The 16,856-nt window shown below is 44.6% G+C and overlaps 1 protein-coding gene across 6 annotated transcripts; it reads right to left on the bottom strand.

Moving 5' to 3' along the window:
• Nucleotides 1-458: 458 nt before the first annotated feature.
• Nucleotides 459-16,160, bottom strand: GOLGA1 (golgin A1). Of its 6 annotated transcripts, none has more exons than XR_010607273.1 (24): nucleotides 16,094-16,160; nucleotides 15,428-15,736; nucleotides 13,843-13,933; nucleotides 13,267-13,341; nucleotides 12,682-12,779; nucleotides 12,166-12,198; nucleotides 11,799-11,927; nucleotides 11,317-11,486; nucleotides 10,807-10,918; nucleotides 10,589-10,684; nucleotides 10,246-10,371; nucleotides 9,808-9,903; nucleotides 9,276-9,371; nucleotides 8,868-9,020; nucleotides 8,540-8,635; nucleotides 8,248-8,337; nucleotides 7,352-7,454; nucleotides 6,318-6,475; nucleotides 5,670-5,831; nucleotides 5,120-5,179; nucleotides 4,143-4,313; nucleotides 3,230-3,316; nucleotides 2,886-3,039; nucleotides 459-628 (listed from the first exon to the last, which is right to left on the bottom strand). XR_010607273.1 is itself a non-coding variant. In XM_065648535.1 (23 exons), the coding sequence occupies exons 2-23, from the start codon at nucleotides 15,557-15,559 to the stop codon at nucleotides 2,959-2,961; spliced, it is 2,415 nt and encodes an 804-aa protein (XP_065504607.1). In that variant the 5' UTR covers nucleotides 15,560-15,736; nucleotides 16,094-16,160; the 3' UTR covers nucleotides 701-2,958. The 6 variants fall into 6 exon arrangements, 4 of the variants coding, with proteins under 4 accessions (XP_065504607.1, XP_065504608.1, XP_065504609.1 ...); XR_010607272.1 differs by lacking the exon at nucleotides 459-628 and adding an exon at nucleotides 701-2,011; XM_065648535.1 differs by lacking the exon at nucleotides 459-628 and having other exon boundaries at nucleotides 701-3,039.
• Nucleotides 16,161-16,856: the final 696 nt, after the last annotated feature.

Here is a 16,856-nt window from a genome sequence, read left to right as displayed (position 1 = left end):
AAGCAGGCCAGCAATACACCAATTCTGAGTGTCCACTTTTGCATAAATGCTCTTAACTCCAACTGTTCAGAGAATTTGTCTCCAAATCCGGCTATGTGGGCTGTAGGGAGTGAGACCAAGCTCAGCTGTTCCAATCAAGGCTGCTAAGATGCAGTAAATATAAATATAATACATAATCACCCATGGTTTGATTTTTATATTCTTGTCCATCCTAGAAAGTCAAGAAAATACTTCAGAACTTATTAACTTATGTGTTAGTGTGTCCTCACCTTCTGACAGACTTGCGTAAAGCAAAATGAGTTGCCTCCCTCGAGTCAGGACACAGATGTTTTATCCCTGCTCTGTTCAAACCATGGCTGTCCCCAGCGCCCTGGGGACAGTGGGGGCTGTTCCATGTCCCTGGGTAAGGAACCTGCCTGTGATGCTGCTCCATCCTGGTTCCTGCGGCTGCTCCCGGTGCAGCGGAGCCGCGGCAGGAGGACTTGGGCCCGTCCCTGGGGACTCGGTCCGTCCCTGGGGTGCCGCCCCACGGCAGCAGCTGACACACCCGGCAGAGTGGGGTTTGGGTCACACTTTAAAGCTCTCTCAATTTTAAATAGCTACAGCGTCCAAGTAGAGATAACCAGAACTATAACGAGAAAGAAAGCAAGATTGGGGTTTTGATCCAAAATGTATTGCACCACGAATTTCATAGTGTTTCATAATACAATCCATATTTACAGCATAGAAGGAAAGAAATCCAATGGCCATAGAAAGGATTATGTATACAAGGGAAAGTGCATTAGCTTTTTAATACATGTATACAGACCGTTCTTGCTCTGATATATGAGGAAAATTCAACCCTTAAGAACTCCTTTACGGTAAGTTGATCCTGTATGAGCTTTGGGATCTTAAACTGAAGTTGTGTAAGTGAACACAGCACTAAGATTCTGTCCCTCTGTTCCAGGCTGCCTGTCCTGCTTTTCCTGCTGTTCAGCAGTAACCTTTCAAGCCAGGATCAACACAAACCGATTAGTCATTCAGCAGGATGAGCGAGAGCAGAGGGAACCCCTCAGAAACAGGCCAGGGCGAAGGGACACGCTAAAGAAAAGGACCTTAGAGAATAAAGCCTTCCCAGAACCAACACGGTTACCCTGCTCCTGCTTTGTTTCAGTAGAGAAGCAAACGATCTAAATCTGGTTTTGGATTGTCTGTTTACCCATTAGAGCAGAGCTGTACTCCTCCCACACACCCCTCCATGCTGCGCCATGGGTCCGGTTACTAAAGACCGTGTTTGGACAAGTTTGACCATACTAGAAAAATCCTGCTGGTTCTCTTAACTTCAAATAAATACAACAGCGCTAAAGTGAGGAGTGTCACCGGTGCGCAGGTCACCTGCTGCCAGGACCTGTGTCTGGAGGCAGCTCAGGGCCAGGTCTCAGCACGTTCACCGCTCCATACCCGACCTCACCGGACCGACACCTCCAGCGCCACGAGGTCACCCAGACCCCGACGGCAAAGCAACGTTAAAAACCTGGACGGTGACCACATCTCCACTACAGGACAGGTTCAATTTGCTTGAATATATTTAATAAAAGTATCATTAGTAGCACAAACCTCGTTTAAGAGAATTACTAGAATCGCAGCCTGCTCATTGAATTCCACACATATGTAGTTTTTTGAAAGTACATCCCATTTTTAAGAAGTCAGACTTACTGCTGCTGCCCATTTTCATCTTGGTTTCACAGTGGTATCAATAACTATGGGCAAAGTTGTGGTTCTGCTCTGAGGCAAGTGCCACCTTGGTCCTCTTAAGGGGGAAGGGAAGCAAGCTGCTGGCACCAAGATTTATTCATGAAGAGTTGAATTTTGTCCTCAAAACCGAAAACCTCATGAGCAGCGTTTCTTTGACCATGTAGTGAGGACAAGGTTAATGGACCGCAACATGGTCATAACAGTTTTTCAGCATTTGAAGTACAGAAAACCACACCCAAAGAGGGGATACCGGTTATGAAGATTTGCTGCTAGCAGGCTTGGAAGAAGGAAAAAAAAAAAAAAAATCAAACTGTTTAGTACCAATATTCTTCACCCTTTGTCACTAGATTATTATTTCTTTTTAAATAAAAGGCATTCTCAGTGTGCACTTACAATACCTGGAATTCAGCTTTAAAAATTTAAAATGGTTTACTACCCCTTCTTCGCAATGCTAACAACCTATGGTACAGGCTAACAGATTAGTTTTAAAGGCGACTGAGTATTAGGTACTATAATTAAGACCATTTTAAATATTATTTTTCTTTAAGAAAAGTAAAATCAGACAACTCTAAAGTTGTGCTCTCAAATTAAATAATCATCATCAACATGCAGCCTTCAGGACTGCAGGCCAGGATATATGCACCTTAAATTACACAGTGATATGAAAAAATGCGAACTATTAGTTATGTCAGTATAACAAGGCAAGGCAGATTTCTTTTTTGGTTAAAGCTCCTGTTCCTGTTCTTCAAAAAGCTTTTCAATCTCTCAAACACTCAATATAGTGCTGCCAACATGGTTTTTCCATGGCTTACTTTGCACAGCGAGACAGGGAAGCTTCCCTGTGCCGGAGCCGCTCAGCTCAGCACCGCAGGACAGAGGCTGAACCACCGTCCCAATGGCCACACGGGGCAGAAGCCGGAACCGCCAGCACCGGTGTCAGCTGGTGAACGGCACCGTTTGGTGCCAAGGAACCCAGACCCATGAGCACAAGGAGCCGACCTCCAGCAGGGACCATCGAGCCAACAGTCCCCACAGCCAACGCAGAAAACGTGTTTCAGTTCGTAGTGAAAATCTCTCCTTGCACAGTATTAGCTCTGTAAACAGTGTCAGTTCTTGTACAAAATACTGCAATGACAGTGATTAAGACACACCTGAATTAGCGTGTTCAGCGTTCTTTTCACAGAAAAAAGCAGCTGGCTGCTGACTGCCCATCTTCAGGTTCCCTTAAGGCCACAGTGTCCTTGGGCTGGAGATGGATGGCCGGATACTGCCCTTCGGAGACGGCTTGGACCCAAACCACGACATCTGGGACAGGAAAGCACAATACACAGTTTTTGACATGTATGTGATTAGCTACCATTTTAATAACAAATTACATTTATTATTGTAGCCAACATTTGGGAAAGATACTTTTCATGATCTCCCAGCACCCAAGAATTTTCATTCCGTGTGCTGGGAGTCCCATTAGAGAGCAAAAGTGGAACAGAGCCCTTACCTTGTACTCCAAAGTTTCTTTAAGCATGTTTTCTTCCTCTTGTGAAAAATTCAGTAACACAGATACAGCTTTAATTAGATGGAATGCCTGAAAGAAACCACAGTGTTTTGTTGCTTATGATGCTCTCGGGCTCTACATTCTGGACTATGGTGCAGCAGTTTTTCTGCGGGTTTGGTCACAGATTTTTAGTCACAACTGCGCAGAGCAGCAGCTTTCCATTCTCCCCACTTCCACCAGGCCAGGATGGCCTGTACCTGATTTCTTCTGTCTGTGCTGCCTGGCTTTCTGTTCTTTAACATGGGTGTGCGTTTTGGGGAAAGAACACAAATGGGGAGCCTAGTTAGTTAGAAGAGAGAAGCAGCTTGGCTCCTGTGGCATCCTGGGTTTTTTAAGCTTTGAAAAGTTGATCAAACCAGCCTGTAGGCAGGAAAGATGATGTCGTTTAAAACATACACTCCACTGTATTAACTCTGTAGTACTAATGTTCTAAATGGGGTACACAATGCAGAATTAGTAAAGGAGTCAAGCACTCGGGATACTGTGGAGTTGCACAACTATTTCTCGATCCTGCCCACTGACTTGCAATTAAGCAAAGCACATTGTCGGCAAGACTTCTTTTACCGTTTTTTGACACAATGTGGAGAATGTGAAGGAGCTCCAAATGCACAAGGAATTACGTCTTACAGACCAATAGCGAGTGGTCTAGGTCTCAGATTTTTAAGTTCCAGACATAATTAACTCTTTAAAATCCACACTTCCCTTTCCTTTAGTTCATAACACTGTTAGCTATTTTGCTTCATTGTGCTAAATCAGACAACAACTTTTTAAGTGTAAAAGTATAGAACTGGCATAGAAGGTGGCAGTTTCTAGAGAGAGACTGACTTGGAAAGAGAAGGTACATGTACATCTTTACCTCAGATTCCCGGCAGGACATGAATTTTAGTACAACATGTTTAAGGTATTCAAAGTTTATCTCCCTCGAGTCATTTAAATCAGAGTTGTTTGTGACAGTCACAGAAGCATTAGGCACTTCAGAATTTGCTTTTTCACGTACTTCAGGTACCTCACTGTCAGGCCTTATTTTCTAAAAAAAAAAAAAGAGAAGTACATTCTACATTCTGTCAGCTTGATGCTGGGAGAGGATCTGGGTCCAAGACATCTAACACAGAGGGACATGTCCACAAGGTGGGTACAACCTGGGCATCAACAGAACCAGCTTCTCATCCTGCACGGGACCATGGCAGAGAAGAGCCCTCACCTCTCCCCACACTCCAGGACAGACGCCAACTGCTGATAGCATTACGTGGACATTACCCAAACCAGCATGGAACAGGCTCCATGGCAGAAACAATCACCTGATCATTTTCTTTTGTCACTAAGCTGCTCTGTGCCTTTCAAATATGGGCTTTCTCTAAAACATTTTTCAAGCTCAGAACAAAAATAACATCAGAATATGTTAAAACCTATAGAATAGTTTTTTCTTGGAGAGGAAGTCTGTTCTAAGAGGGATTTAAGGGAAGCTTTCCCTGGGGCAGATATCACTCCCATGGTAAAACTTCGCTGAATGGCAGCAAAGCAGCAATCAAACCTCAGCTGTTCCCTCTACGGAAATGTATTAAAGGTTCCCACACAGAGGTCTGCTATAGCTCCAATTCTCCATTGCAAGAGCTGAGTGGGGATGGCTCCCTGTCACACCATTCATTCAATAAATGATCCAGAATAAAGTATTTCCTTCATTTAAGGGTTCACCAAACCTGCAAACACAAGGAAGCTGCAGACATCCCTAGTACAAAAATGACACTCAAGCTAGTAGTCAAGCTTTTGGAATTAGGAGTGCAAGGAACTGTCAGTAAGTGCCAGCTGAAGAGACTGAACAAACCTAACCCTTACCAGCTCTTTCTGGAGGGTTTTCTTGAGTTCCATCATCCTTTGCTGTAGCTGCTTTATCATCTGTAAGCAGAGCAAAGGATAGTGTTGACACAGTATTCACCGTCAGGACACATTTTGACCCACAGGTACCTGGAAAAACCCATGACTAACACGTATAATTAATGAAACAATCATTGCACAATGCTGACAGCTCTGAAGAAGCAACCTGAATGTCTTGCCTGTCCAGCTGCACACATTAGCAGGCATGTGACAGCACAGTGGAGTGACCTGAATTCACACAAAAGGGCTCTGCAGGAAACCTGAAACTGTATTATTTGGTGCATCCTTCCTCCAACTAAATAAGGATTCCTACAATTCTGGCTGCAGTTTTTATCCACTGTTGCTAGAGCCTTGTACAATCCAGAGGGAAAAAAAGTTTGCTCACAGAATCCTGGATTCAGACTGGGTCTGCCGTTTTGGTAAGCTTGTCCTTCTAAGGCTGCAGCATGGGCAGCAACATTATTAGGCTTCTTAATTAAAAGGGAAAAGACTAACAGCTGTTTCAGTTCACCTTGTTTTTCTCAGCAAGTTGCTGTTCCAGCTCTCTGTTGTCCTTCTGAAGTTGCATGATGTCTGCAGCTGCCACCTCTCCATTCTGCTCCACCACACGGTTTCCTGGAGAATGGAAATGGTTGTTGTTCAAGGCTCCCATCGATTCCTCTAGTTCTGAAACCTAAAAAAATGAAAAGAGCAAACTGCAGAGATATCATGACATTTGCAGCACAGTAACACTCCCCAGGGAGAAAGCAAGACTTCTTTTTGGTTGTTGTTTCTGTGGCAGGGTGGTGGTCGTTGCTTTTTTAAACCAGAAAGCATTAGTGGCAATCTAGCTGGCTACATCTCTCTCTGCCCTGCTTACTACTTTTTGGTCTCTGTCTCATTGGTTTCATAATGGTTCTCTCAGGACATTTCATGAGTCAAATAAAATAAGGCATTGTCTTTCATAAACCAGTTGTAGATCTGGCAGGAACAGCTTTCTTTAGGAAGACAGGGAACGAATGATACTGGTGGCCTACACTGCTGGTGTTCCAGGTCACGAGCAAGTTGTCAGAGTGAAGAGCTCCCAGCAGGTACCGCCAGCACAACACAACTGGGGTCTCCTGCACATGCGCCCGTTTCCTGAGAAGTGTGAACAGATCAGCTTTACAACTCCACTCACGTTTTTCTCATGTTCTCTGGTCAACAGGCACTCCTGTACCCGCAGCTTTAGCTCATCGATTTCCCTTCTTGCCATTTCTTCTTTCTCCGCTGCTCGGCTGCTACTTGCTTCCATGTCAGATTGCAGCTGACGCATTTGCAGCAAGACAGCTTCACGATCTGAGAAAGGAGAGACCTGCATAGCATCAGTCTACTGAATCAAATGGGAGTTACTAAGTATTTTTCTTCAACAAAGCAAGTTACAGTGACAGTAAATCCTGACCTTTCTGCCTTGCTCTGTTGTAAAGACAGAAAGACAGAATTTAAACCACCCAAGCTCACATGCACGTTTTTGCAAAGGAGCAGCTTACATGTCTGAAAGTCAGTGTGATTTTAATACTTAACAACAGAGTTATCAATTATTCCTGCTCTAACAGACCCCACCAAAAGACTCTGCGACTTGAGCCACAGCTGCACAGGAACCCCTGGGGCTGAGCCGCGAGCACAACTGGTTGCTGGCACAAACGGCCACCGAGACGCGGCCAGGCAGGCAATGGTGCAACGGGGGCTGGCAGCTCTGCTCCCCTTCTAAATAACAGCAACACAGGAGAGAAACACAGAGGTGTCAGGAACTGAGTGAAGATACCGCACTTCGTTATTTAGTATGACTCTGGGATATCAGTTTTCAGCTGCTCTTTGAGACTATAAATAATCTTTCGAGCAAATGCAGTTTTTAGTGGTGCAATGAAGTAGCAGATTTTGTTCTGCATCATTTATTTCATGTGTTTTGCACAAAACAATCATTTACAGAAAGTATAGCAAGATTTGTTATTTTATGGTGTATAAACATAACACTTTGATTTAAAAAGTGGTTTTAAGAACACAGTGGAGAGACTGTCCAATTGTTACTGAAGGATACAAGATTTTGAAAATTCTAATAGATAAAATATGGAAGAGAAATCTAGAATTATTACATTCTATAGACAGGCAAGCTCAGAACTAGAGACTGTACTTGGATAAAGCTGTCTGGGATACACCAGACTCGTTTGGTCTAACCTTGACTGAGTTGGTTTAGTTCTTCCTTCTGTTTCAGAAGTGTATCACATTTTTCAGCGATCAGCTGGTCTTTTTCCTCCATTAAGGAAGCCAGATGTGAAACCTTCAAAGCAGGCAAACAAACAAACACACATCATTAAAGACATAAAACCAGAAGAGAGCACTGAAAGATTTCAGCATCGCTCAGAGGTTCAGAATGTTTTTTTGTGGGAAGGACTGGAGAGGGATGTTCGTATCGGTGACGATGGCAGTGGCCGGTATCTGTAACTGGGCTGCCTGGGCTCCGTGCCAGGCAACACAACATATTGAAAAGTGGTTTGTGCAGCATCAGCGTTACAGCGTGGATGTTGGATCTATCCAGAGACTCACAGAAGGCATCACCTCCCTGATGCTGACCTCATTAAAAGACACGGCAGTTGATGTGCTGTAAGAGCTGAACCCCCCTGTGCTGCCCATATACCCTGTGCTTGTCCCAGCCCGTCCCACAGCCAGCAGCTGTAAACCAGCACGGAGCAGAGCCGGCCGTGTGAGGCTCTGCAGCGCTGGTTACCTTCACTCTGAGCAAATGTGTCCACTTGCTGCTACCTGGTCTTCCCCTCAGTTGTTCATATTCAACTGCCGCAACCTGCCGTAACTCAAGCCCACAAACTCATCAGCGTCCTCAGCCTTGCAGTCAGCAGCGTTTTACATCCCTCCAGTGGAATAACTCGTGTTGATCATAGGCAATTACATCCTGAGGTTCCAGGTTTACTGAGGCAAGCACTGCTGTCTTGCATGCTGAGGTTAAGATTCTGATTAATGTTCCTGACTATTAGGATAATTAAGTCCAAATCTAGTCTGGTCTGTGACAGGTGGGGAGCACCCAAATACATTTTAGACTGTTGGTATTAACCAACCTGCTGTTGTAATTCCTCTCTTTGTTTTCGTGTTTCTTCCAATGCTTTGGCAATTTCGACACTGACAGTCTCTCTGCTGCTCAGTTCATTCTGCAAACCAAAAATAATTCAGAGGTTACCTGAAACAACTAAAATCAAGTCAGTGTCTCATCTGCAAATCCAAATCCATTAGCAGCTAGAATTTATGGGTGTTCTAACACACAATGATTTACGCTTCCAAATGAGAGTTGCTGCTTTGTTTCACTGCAGCTATCTGCACAGAACTGATGTAAGAGGCCCATCAAGCCCTTACCTTTAGCCTGTTCAATTCAGACTCTTGTTTTTTTAAAGAGTTCTCATACTCTTCTCTGCTTCCATTAAGATTTTCATTCTCCTTTTCCAACTGGCTCTGTAAAATAAAGAGTGCTTAAATACTAAGAACAATTACACTAATGCTTTGTTTAAACAATTAAACACATCAAATGCTTTGTTCACATTTAGTTTCTCAAAGTAAGAGATCTTCTATTATAATGCTAAGAGCTCTGAATAAGAACATTCAGACTGTGTAAAGTCTACAAGCCGCATTAGAATCATTTTCTGAAGAAGACTCACACAGCCCACTGAACAGTTTCCGTACTTACAATCTTGTGCTGAGAAGCTGTTTTATCAAATTCCCAGGCTGCTTCAAGAGCAGCAATTTGAGACTCCAGCCCAGTAACTTTCTGATCGTACTGATGTTTCTCACTTAAAATCTGTTGCTGTAGGTTACTTCTCACGTCTTCTAGATCAGTTTGCTTAAGGGAAATAAAGAACACTATGTTAAATAGTATTTTGAAGCCCTGACAAGAATCGGACACCATTCTGTGAGACACACTCAAACTGAAGCAACACTCCTTTGGAACAGCACCATGTGTCCATATACAGACACTCATTCAGGAGACAAACAGCAGGAAACCACTTGGGTAACAACGAACAGAGAAATGACTGTTTCTGGGGATGCTGAAGACTGATCTGCTACTGGTCAACGAAACATCATGCAGCATACTCACCAGCTTCTGCATCTTGAGATCCTGCTCAGCAGCTGCTTCTTCGCCCTTTTTCAATGCTTCTGTTGCAATCTGTAGTTTTTGTTCCAGTTCTTTATTCTAAAATATAACCATACATTAAATTCCTTATCCATTGGCACCTACATTATTAGAAAAAATGTACAGAATGTGGGATAACCAGTAGGGGAAGGCAGAAGGTAAGCATTAAAACCATGAAACCACATATAGTTCAGAGACTGCCTACTTGACGTGCACCAATTTAAGAACTCTGCCCCCAGCAACACCTGCACTTCAGCTGGTTGTTTCTTAGGCCAGGGAAGCCGTGCATGAAATCTCGACCTTCAGAAGCTCTGGGCCCTTCTCCAGCACTGGTGGTGGGGAGATGACCCGAGACATTGATCTACTAGACTTGCCTTTGAAGCCTAAATGTGACACATTTATCACCTTTGGCTGAGAGCACAAGTGCAGTGAGGGGAGCAGGTACAGGGCATAAAGAGGCCGAAAACAACAGGAATTTGCAGTGAAAAAGCAATACCTGTGTTTCCAATCGCTTCACCATCTCAGCATGGAGTGTTCTGTCTGTTAGTATCTGCTGCCTGGTTTCATCCACTTTCTGCTCAAGAGCAGCTTTCTGAAGATTATGTTGAGACAAACAAGAGGAAGGAAGGACAAAGAGATAAGATCTTTTTAAATTAAGATTTTCATTTATATTTCATTAATAATGTCAAACTAAACCAGAACAGTTATTTCGATGTGGGGAAACAGCAAGTTTGGTGCTTACTGCATAATGCCTCCACAGATCACATTGCCCTGGAGACGATAAAATTAAGATTACGAATGCCAATATATACTGAAGGGACAAAGGAGCCTGTGTTACATTATCATATATTCTTTCCATGTGTGACAAGTAACGTACGTCCTAAAAAAACTCACTAAGATTGCACTTTTAAGCTGTCTATAAATACGTAATTACCTCCTTGAGTAGCTCCTGCACATGTTCATCCCCTGAAAGATTTCTTTCTAGCTTATTTTCCAAAGACAACACTTTTTCCTGCAGCTGTTCAGCAAGTTTACTTCTCTCAGCAAATTCAAGAGTCATCTGTGGGAACATGAAATCACAGAATCTTTTTTGTAGTGAAGCTTTCAGCTAATCCATTACAGTTTGACTTTAAAAAGCACCACCAGAAAAAGTCCTATTTTAAAACACAGTATGATCCCAAAACACTATCTAGACACCAAATTTCAGACTCACAGTGCATTACTCAAGCGTACACCTTTACACCAGCCAACAGCAGATGCATCTGAAAACACTTAACCTTTTGCTTGTCTTGTTCATATTCCACCTTCAGAGATTCATGCTCCACCCGTAACATTTCCAGTCTCTTCTCACAACCAGAACCAGCAAGTCGAGCCTAAAAGTTTTGAGAAATTACTTGCTTTGAAACTTACATTTCCATAACACACAACTGGTATCGAATCTAACTTCTGCAGACAAGGAGCTCTTTGAATCAAATCTCACTTGACTCAAACTTACATTTTGCAAGTCTACAGAAAGCTGCTGAATGACAGTTTGTAGCTCCTGTTCTCTTAACTCCAGAGCAGTGATCTTATTTTCTGCATTTGTCTCAGCTGTCATTAGTTCATCTCTTCACAGAAAGAGAATAAAAAAAAAGTGACATACTGTTCCAGAAAAATAATCTTTAGCAGATAATTCTGCTTCTTATGAAAATGGACGAGGCAACATCAACAAGATTTTCTAGTCCTAAAACCAGCCACTGCTTGATTACACATTCTCCAAAAACAGGTGACAGTTAAGCATTCAAACTACGAAAAAAAGAGAAATCATAACGAGCTTACAAAATCCTAAACAACTACTACTTTGATTGGCTTGAAAAGAAATACAAGCTTGGCGTGCACATCCACATGGTCATACCATTCAGTCAGCTCACTACACATTTCAACTCTTCCCAAAGACAGAAGTGGGCAGGCAGTAGCAGCCTGGGGGAAAGGCGAGCGCGGCTCGTCCTGGCCAGCACGTCCGTACCTCTGCGCCTGCAGCTCCAGCAGCTGCTGCTGCAGCGCCTCGAGGTCCCTCCTGAGGCCGCAGGACTCTCGGCGGGCGCCCTGCAGCGCCTCGGTGGTGCGCGTCAGCTCACCAGCACACGCCTCCAGCTCCCGCTCTCTGCTGCTCAGAGATTCTTCCTTTTGCAAAAGCTGAATATTAGAACGTTATCTTTGACAATACAGGTGACCTGATAATACTGATAAAGTCTTCTCACTGAAACTTGCCTCTTTTATCCAGTTATGAGCTGCATTAAATGAAATAACAAATAACTCCCAGAAAAGCCGCTGTTGAAATAAACCATGTTACGCTGCATGCATGTACCTGCTGTTGGGATTTTGACACTGACCAAGACCATATACAAGCGCTAAGGCTAAAAAAATAATGTAGAGCTACCACTAGCTTGGTATTCTAACAGAAATTTTAGGAAAGGAAAAAGAAAAAACAGTTTAAAATTATCTTACCATGTGTTTAACTTTGGCAATTTCCTGCTGTTGAAAGCCCTCCAGTTCATCAATTTCATCTCTTTTTTGAAAAAGGTTCAAACTCTGCTCCCTCATTTCTCGTAACTGTGTTTCAAGCACTTTTTTTTCCTGATAAACCAATAAAACCAAAAGGAATCTAAGAATACCTGTGTGCTCATTTCAAGTCAGTGGGAGTTCAGTTAAAACGCTCCTGAAGCATTGGGGCCGATAACTCATGCAAATCTCTGGCCTCTCCCACTGAACAAAGATCAAATAATAAAAAGGGCTGAACAGAGTTGAGCTGTAGAAGGCGTGCAGGCTGATGTTTACAAATATGAACACAAAAAACCCCACAAAGTTTAATTACCTTTTCAACTTGACCCAGTTTTTCCATCCACTCCTGAACAAGAAAGGAGGAAAAAAAAAACCACAAATCAATTTGTAGACTTTCAAGGACACTATAGTTAAAAAAAAATAAAATAAAAAGGATTTGTATTGTTAACATAGAACTAAGTTTTCAGCAAAAGAAAAGGAACAGCTAGTTGTTTTAATACTAAACACTGAGGAATCATTTACATTACCTGAATACAAAAGCTTTATGCAAGTAAAATAAAATAAATGTGACAACAGGTCTACTGCAACTGAATCTTACTAAACACAAGTGCAAGCTCAGCCTTTCTTCAGGAATTGTTGTGGGCTTTTTATAAAACAGTAACAGTGAGAACAACGACAAGTCCTACACCATTTCTGGCATGTGAACGGAACACTCGCCTCTCCCCAACACTGGCAGGCTGAGCACACCCAGCGCTGAATGGCTTTTAATTAACAGTGACACCTGCTTCAGAGCCCGAGCTCATGCGCTGGGGTCCCCACGCCCCGGTACCTGGTCCTTCTTTTCCAAGGCCAAAGCCATTCCTTCTGCCATCTTCGCTCGACTGGCCTGGTGAGCTTCGTTCTGCTCCTGGAACTTCCTCATGGAGGCTAGCAACACAAAAGCACCGGCTACATTAAAAACTCAGCTTTTAAAACTGCTTCTCAGTTTTCTGTAAGTTATTTATAACTTTAAAGAGCTTCTTCTGCAAGTAATGAGCCCTATCTTGACTCTTTAGCACTAACGCTGTGCTGCTCATCACCTCACACTGCTCGTGCACTGGACAAATGCCAGAGATCCCAGCACACAGCAGTGCCATTCTACACAGGATCAGAGCAAAGCTGGAGCTTCAGAAAGGTCCCTCATGCTCATTACCCCCAGATTTGGCAAAAGGAGTGCAAGAACAACTTTGTTCAACAGCCACCACGCTACTGCTCCTTTTTATGCTGTAGATAAGGCAAGAACTGTGTTCTAATTCTTTGTAACCTAGAAGCACACAGTTTGAAAGGAAATTATTAAACCATCTGTACAGCAAACCCGTTTCCTTCCAACCATAACACTTTTCAACTTAAAGAAAAAAAAAGGAAAAGTACGTACAATCCTGATGCTTTTCTAATGCATTTTCAAGCTTCTCTTTTATCTTCTGCAAGTTTCGGATCTGATCAGCATAATCTTGTGTGAGGAGGGAGAAGCACAGACCAGGAATGAACAGACATTGGGGAAGGAAGTTTTCAGGGCAGGGGGAAAAAAAAAAAAAAAAAAAAAAGAAAAAAAAAAGAAAAAAGGATGAGTGGAAAATGATGATGATTTTCTCAACCAGAAAATCATTCCTGCTGAGGAAAACTGGGTGACTATAACAACAAACACAAGTGAGTAGTTCTGTACTGTCCGTGGGCTAAATGGTTGGTACAAACAGGAGGATCTGTCCTGGGCGTGCTGGTTACACAAAAAAGGGCAGGACCAGAGAATGAAGAACTAACCCCACTTTTTACTTCACTCAAGAGCAGTGAGCTATTCAGCTGTGTTTGGGAAAGGTCCCTCTCCCTGGAGGACGCGAGGACAGGGCAGCTCACAGCGTGTGCATCCTCGTCCACACCGCGGCTCCGAGGCCGGGCCCTGACTGGGGCTCCCGCTCACCCAACACGAGAGTTTTATACATATCGTGACACGTACCAGACAGCTTCACCTCCAGTTTTCTGATTTGTTCGTTTCTTCTGAACAACTGGGATGAAAGATCCTCTCTAGAGCTGCTTCCATCAGAAGCCTTAGTAGGAAAACAACACTCAGGTAACTCACAAAATTCAGAAACAGTGATCCTGCCATATGCTAAGTACTGCTATCCCCCTAGGAATAATGCTTCAGCTTTTCAAATAAAGGAGAAAGTTGTACTAGCACAGCAGAATGTGTAAAAAATGCTGAAGAGGCAAAACAGGGATTAAATAGTCAGCTCTGCACTGCTGGCCTGGCCCATGAAATACAGCACTTTTAAAGAAGCTGTAGCTGAAAACTATTTGTTCCAACTGATTGCTGAGGAGACGGCACAACAGAATGGCTACAGGGAAAAAATCCAGCTCTGCAGGACAGGCTTCAGAAAGGGTCCAGGCAAAAGTCTTTTGGAAAACCACATAAGGAGAAAAGAACCAGCAACGCTCCCCAGGTGGGACGGGTTCACTCCAGCACTGCTGCAGCAGCCTGGCCACGCAACCGGCTCTCCGTGCAAAGTCTGCTGCGTAACTGGCTTAGGATTCTCTGTGGGGTGGTTTCCTCCATAAAAATCAATATTAAGAGTAGTTAAATGAATATTGCTAAAACAACCAAATCTTGAAGGTTTTCTGAAAACCACTCAAGACTTCAGCGGCTGTTGTTATTTGTTTTCTGTTCTCTAAACTCAGAAGATGGTAAATGAAAATTCTATGTGAGAATTTAAGTGCCAAAAAAATTTAGAAAAACACAAGATTAACATACTTGCATAGTAAAATTTATCTAAACATTAGGAGTTCTAGCCTTCTGCTTAATAGAACTGGAATTTCAACTGAGCTTCAGAAAAAGTGAGTTAAAACCCAACTGGGTAAATAACTTCTTCATTTTGCAGATGGCAAAAGAGAATCACGAGGCAACTTGCTGCAATACAGTGGGTACTGCTGGCTCCAACAGTGGCGCAACACTGGATTAATCTGGGTTTGAAAAAGGGACAGAGGTGCCAGAGCGCTACAGGGTTTCATTTCACCCACATACACAGTTTGTGTAAACAATGCTTTACAATGAGAGTTTAAACCAGACATTGGAGGAACTACAATAGTTCTGTGTGCAGCTGAACTGAACACACGTTGCATAAAGAACATGCTGGAGTAGGAAGAGCACCAGGAAGCTGAGAGGTAAACACGGCCCCACAGCAAGACCATGGCTGCTCAGTATCTACCTCACTTCACTACTACTTCAGTAACCGATTTTACAAATAGGTATTGCACATGTCACTACAGCTTTAGTCAATGTTTTATGTCTTTTTAACAATGTTCTGCATTGGGACAGCTTTGTAACTCCTGTTTACATGGGAATAGGAGCCCCCCAGTTACTACAGTTAACATACAAACATTCTCTCTTCAGCATTTAAGTTTATATAAGCTAATGATTCATTTACGCACCAAAGTGTAAACCCACCACAATATGTATTGAACTCATACACAAGACTTAAAATGGTTGGCTGTATAGCTGCATGTGCTGTAAGAGAAATCAAAATTAAAAGCAAGGAGCAGCTTACAAAGTCATCCCCGGAGTCGGCTCCGGAGGCGATGGACTCCCTGCTGACGGAGCGGGGGATCCGCGCAGCCCCCCCGGGCCGGGGGGCGATCGCTGCCTCTTCTGCTAGCTTCTTCTTCAATTTCGCAAACATCTTCTGGCTCTGTAGCACTCAAATAGCCAGATACTTTGAAAAGCCAGTATCTCCAATCCAGTTAATATACTGATGCTCTGTTTAAAGCTTCCAGACGCTGAGATTTAATTTTGTGCCTCATCCACTCAGTCTTATTGCATTTCTAGTTCCATTAAAGCCCTCACAGCCCAACAGTACCTGCAAATTAGAGACACGGTTTCCACACTAAAAATTTCAACCCACATTAAACATTTAACTAAACGCCTTTTACTCTCGCACCTGCTACCAGAGGCGAAGCAGCAGCTCGCCCGGGCAGAGCCCTTTAAAAACAAACCACCGCCACCCGAACGCCAGCCGTGGCTCCGGGCGGTGCGGCCGGTGGGGCCGTCCCGGCCGGGGGTGGCCGAGGCTCCCCCGCAGCTTCCCCGCAGCCCGCCCCCCCGAGGGAGTGAGGATCGGGGCTGGCCCGCCCGGGCGGGGCCGCGGCGGCTGCTGCCCCGCTCTGAGGCAGCCGAGGACCCGCCGCCGCTCCCCCGCGGCGCGGCCCGCGCTCACCGTCCATGGCCGGGCCTGGCCCGGGCCCGCGGCCGCTCCGCTGCTGACGCTGACCCGGAAGCGCCGCGCGGGCCGGAAGCAGCGCGAGCGGGTGCGCAGGCGCGGGGGCGACGGGCCCGATCCCCGGGCAGGCCCCGCCCGCCGCGAGTGAGCGGAGCGGCCCGGGCGGCGGGCGGCGGGCGCAGGTCAGTGGCAGCAGAGTGCTTGGACGGGGCCGGGCGCTGCTGACAATACACCAGGGGACACGGGTCACGGCTGGGAAGGCGGTAAGGGCAGCAGCAGCGGGCCCGCGCTGCAGGGCGGCCCCGGTACGAAGGGTTAATCGCTGCAGTGAAGAGCAGTTCTCGTTTTAATCCCAGCAGGAGCGCCAACGCGGCCCTGACCTCCCAGAACACCCACGACAAAGGCAGAAGTTCCGGGGGTCGTTGAGCAAAACATCTGTGAATGCAGAAACACTCCTCGATCTTCCCAAAGATCTGCCAAATGTAGAAATCTTGAACCAAATGATAGACGTCGTACTGTTTCATTCTTTTTAATACATAAACAAGTACCTATACATATATACATATTTACAATTTACACCAGCCAGTAGATGTATGCGTATTGTACATATACACACAAACGCCTAGAACACACATGCACACACACAAACACGCTCTGCAGAATGAACTCCACATCCCAGGTAACGGGGTTCTGCCATAGTCCAAAGAGCAGCACCACGTGGCGGGGGCTCGGGACACCAGCTGCAAGACTGCTTACAACG

The sequence above is a fragment of the Caloenas nicobarica genome, chromosome 19 (assembly GCF_036013445.1).
Source record: "Caloenas nicobarica isolate bCalNic1 chromosome 19, bCalNic1.hap1, whole genome shotgun sequence".
NCBI lineage: Eukaryota > Metazoa > Chordata > Aves > Columbiformes > Columbidae > Caloenas > Caloenas nicobarica.
This window is presented reverse-complemented; position numbering and strand designations above follow the sequence as displayed.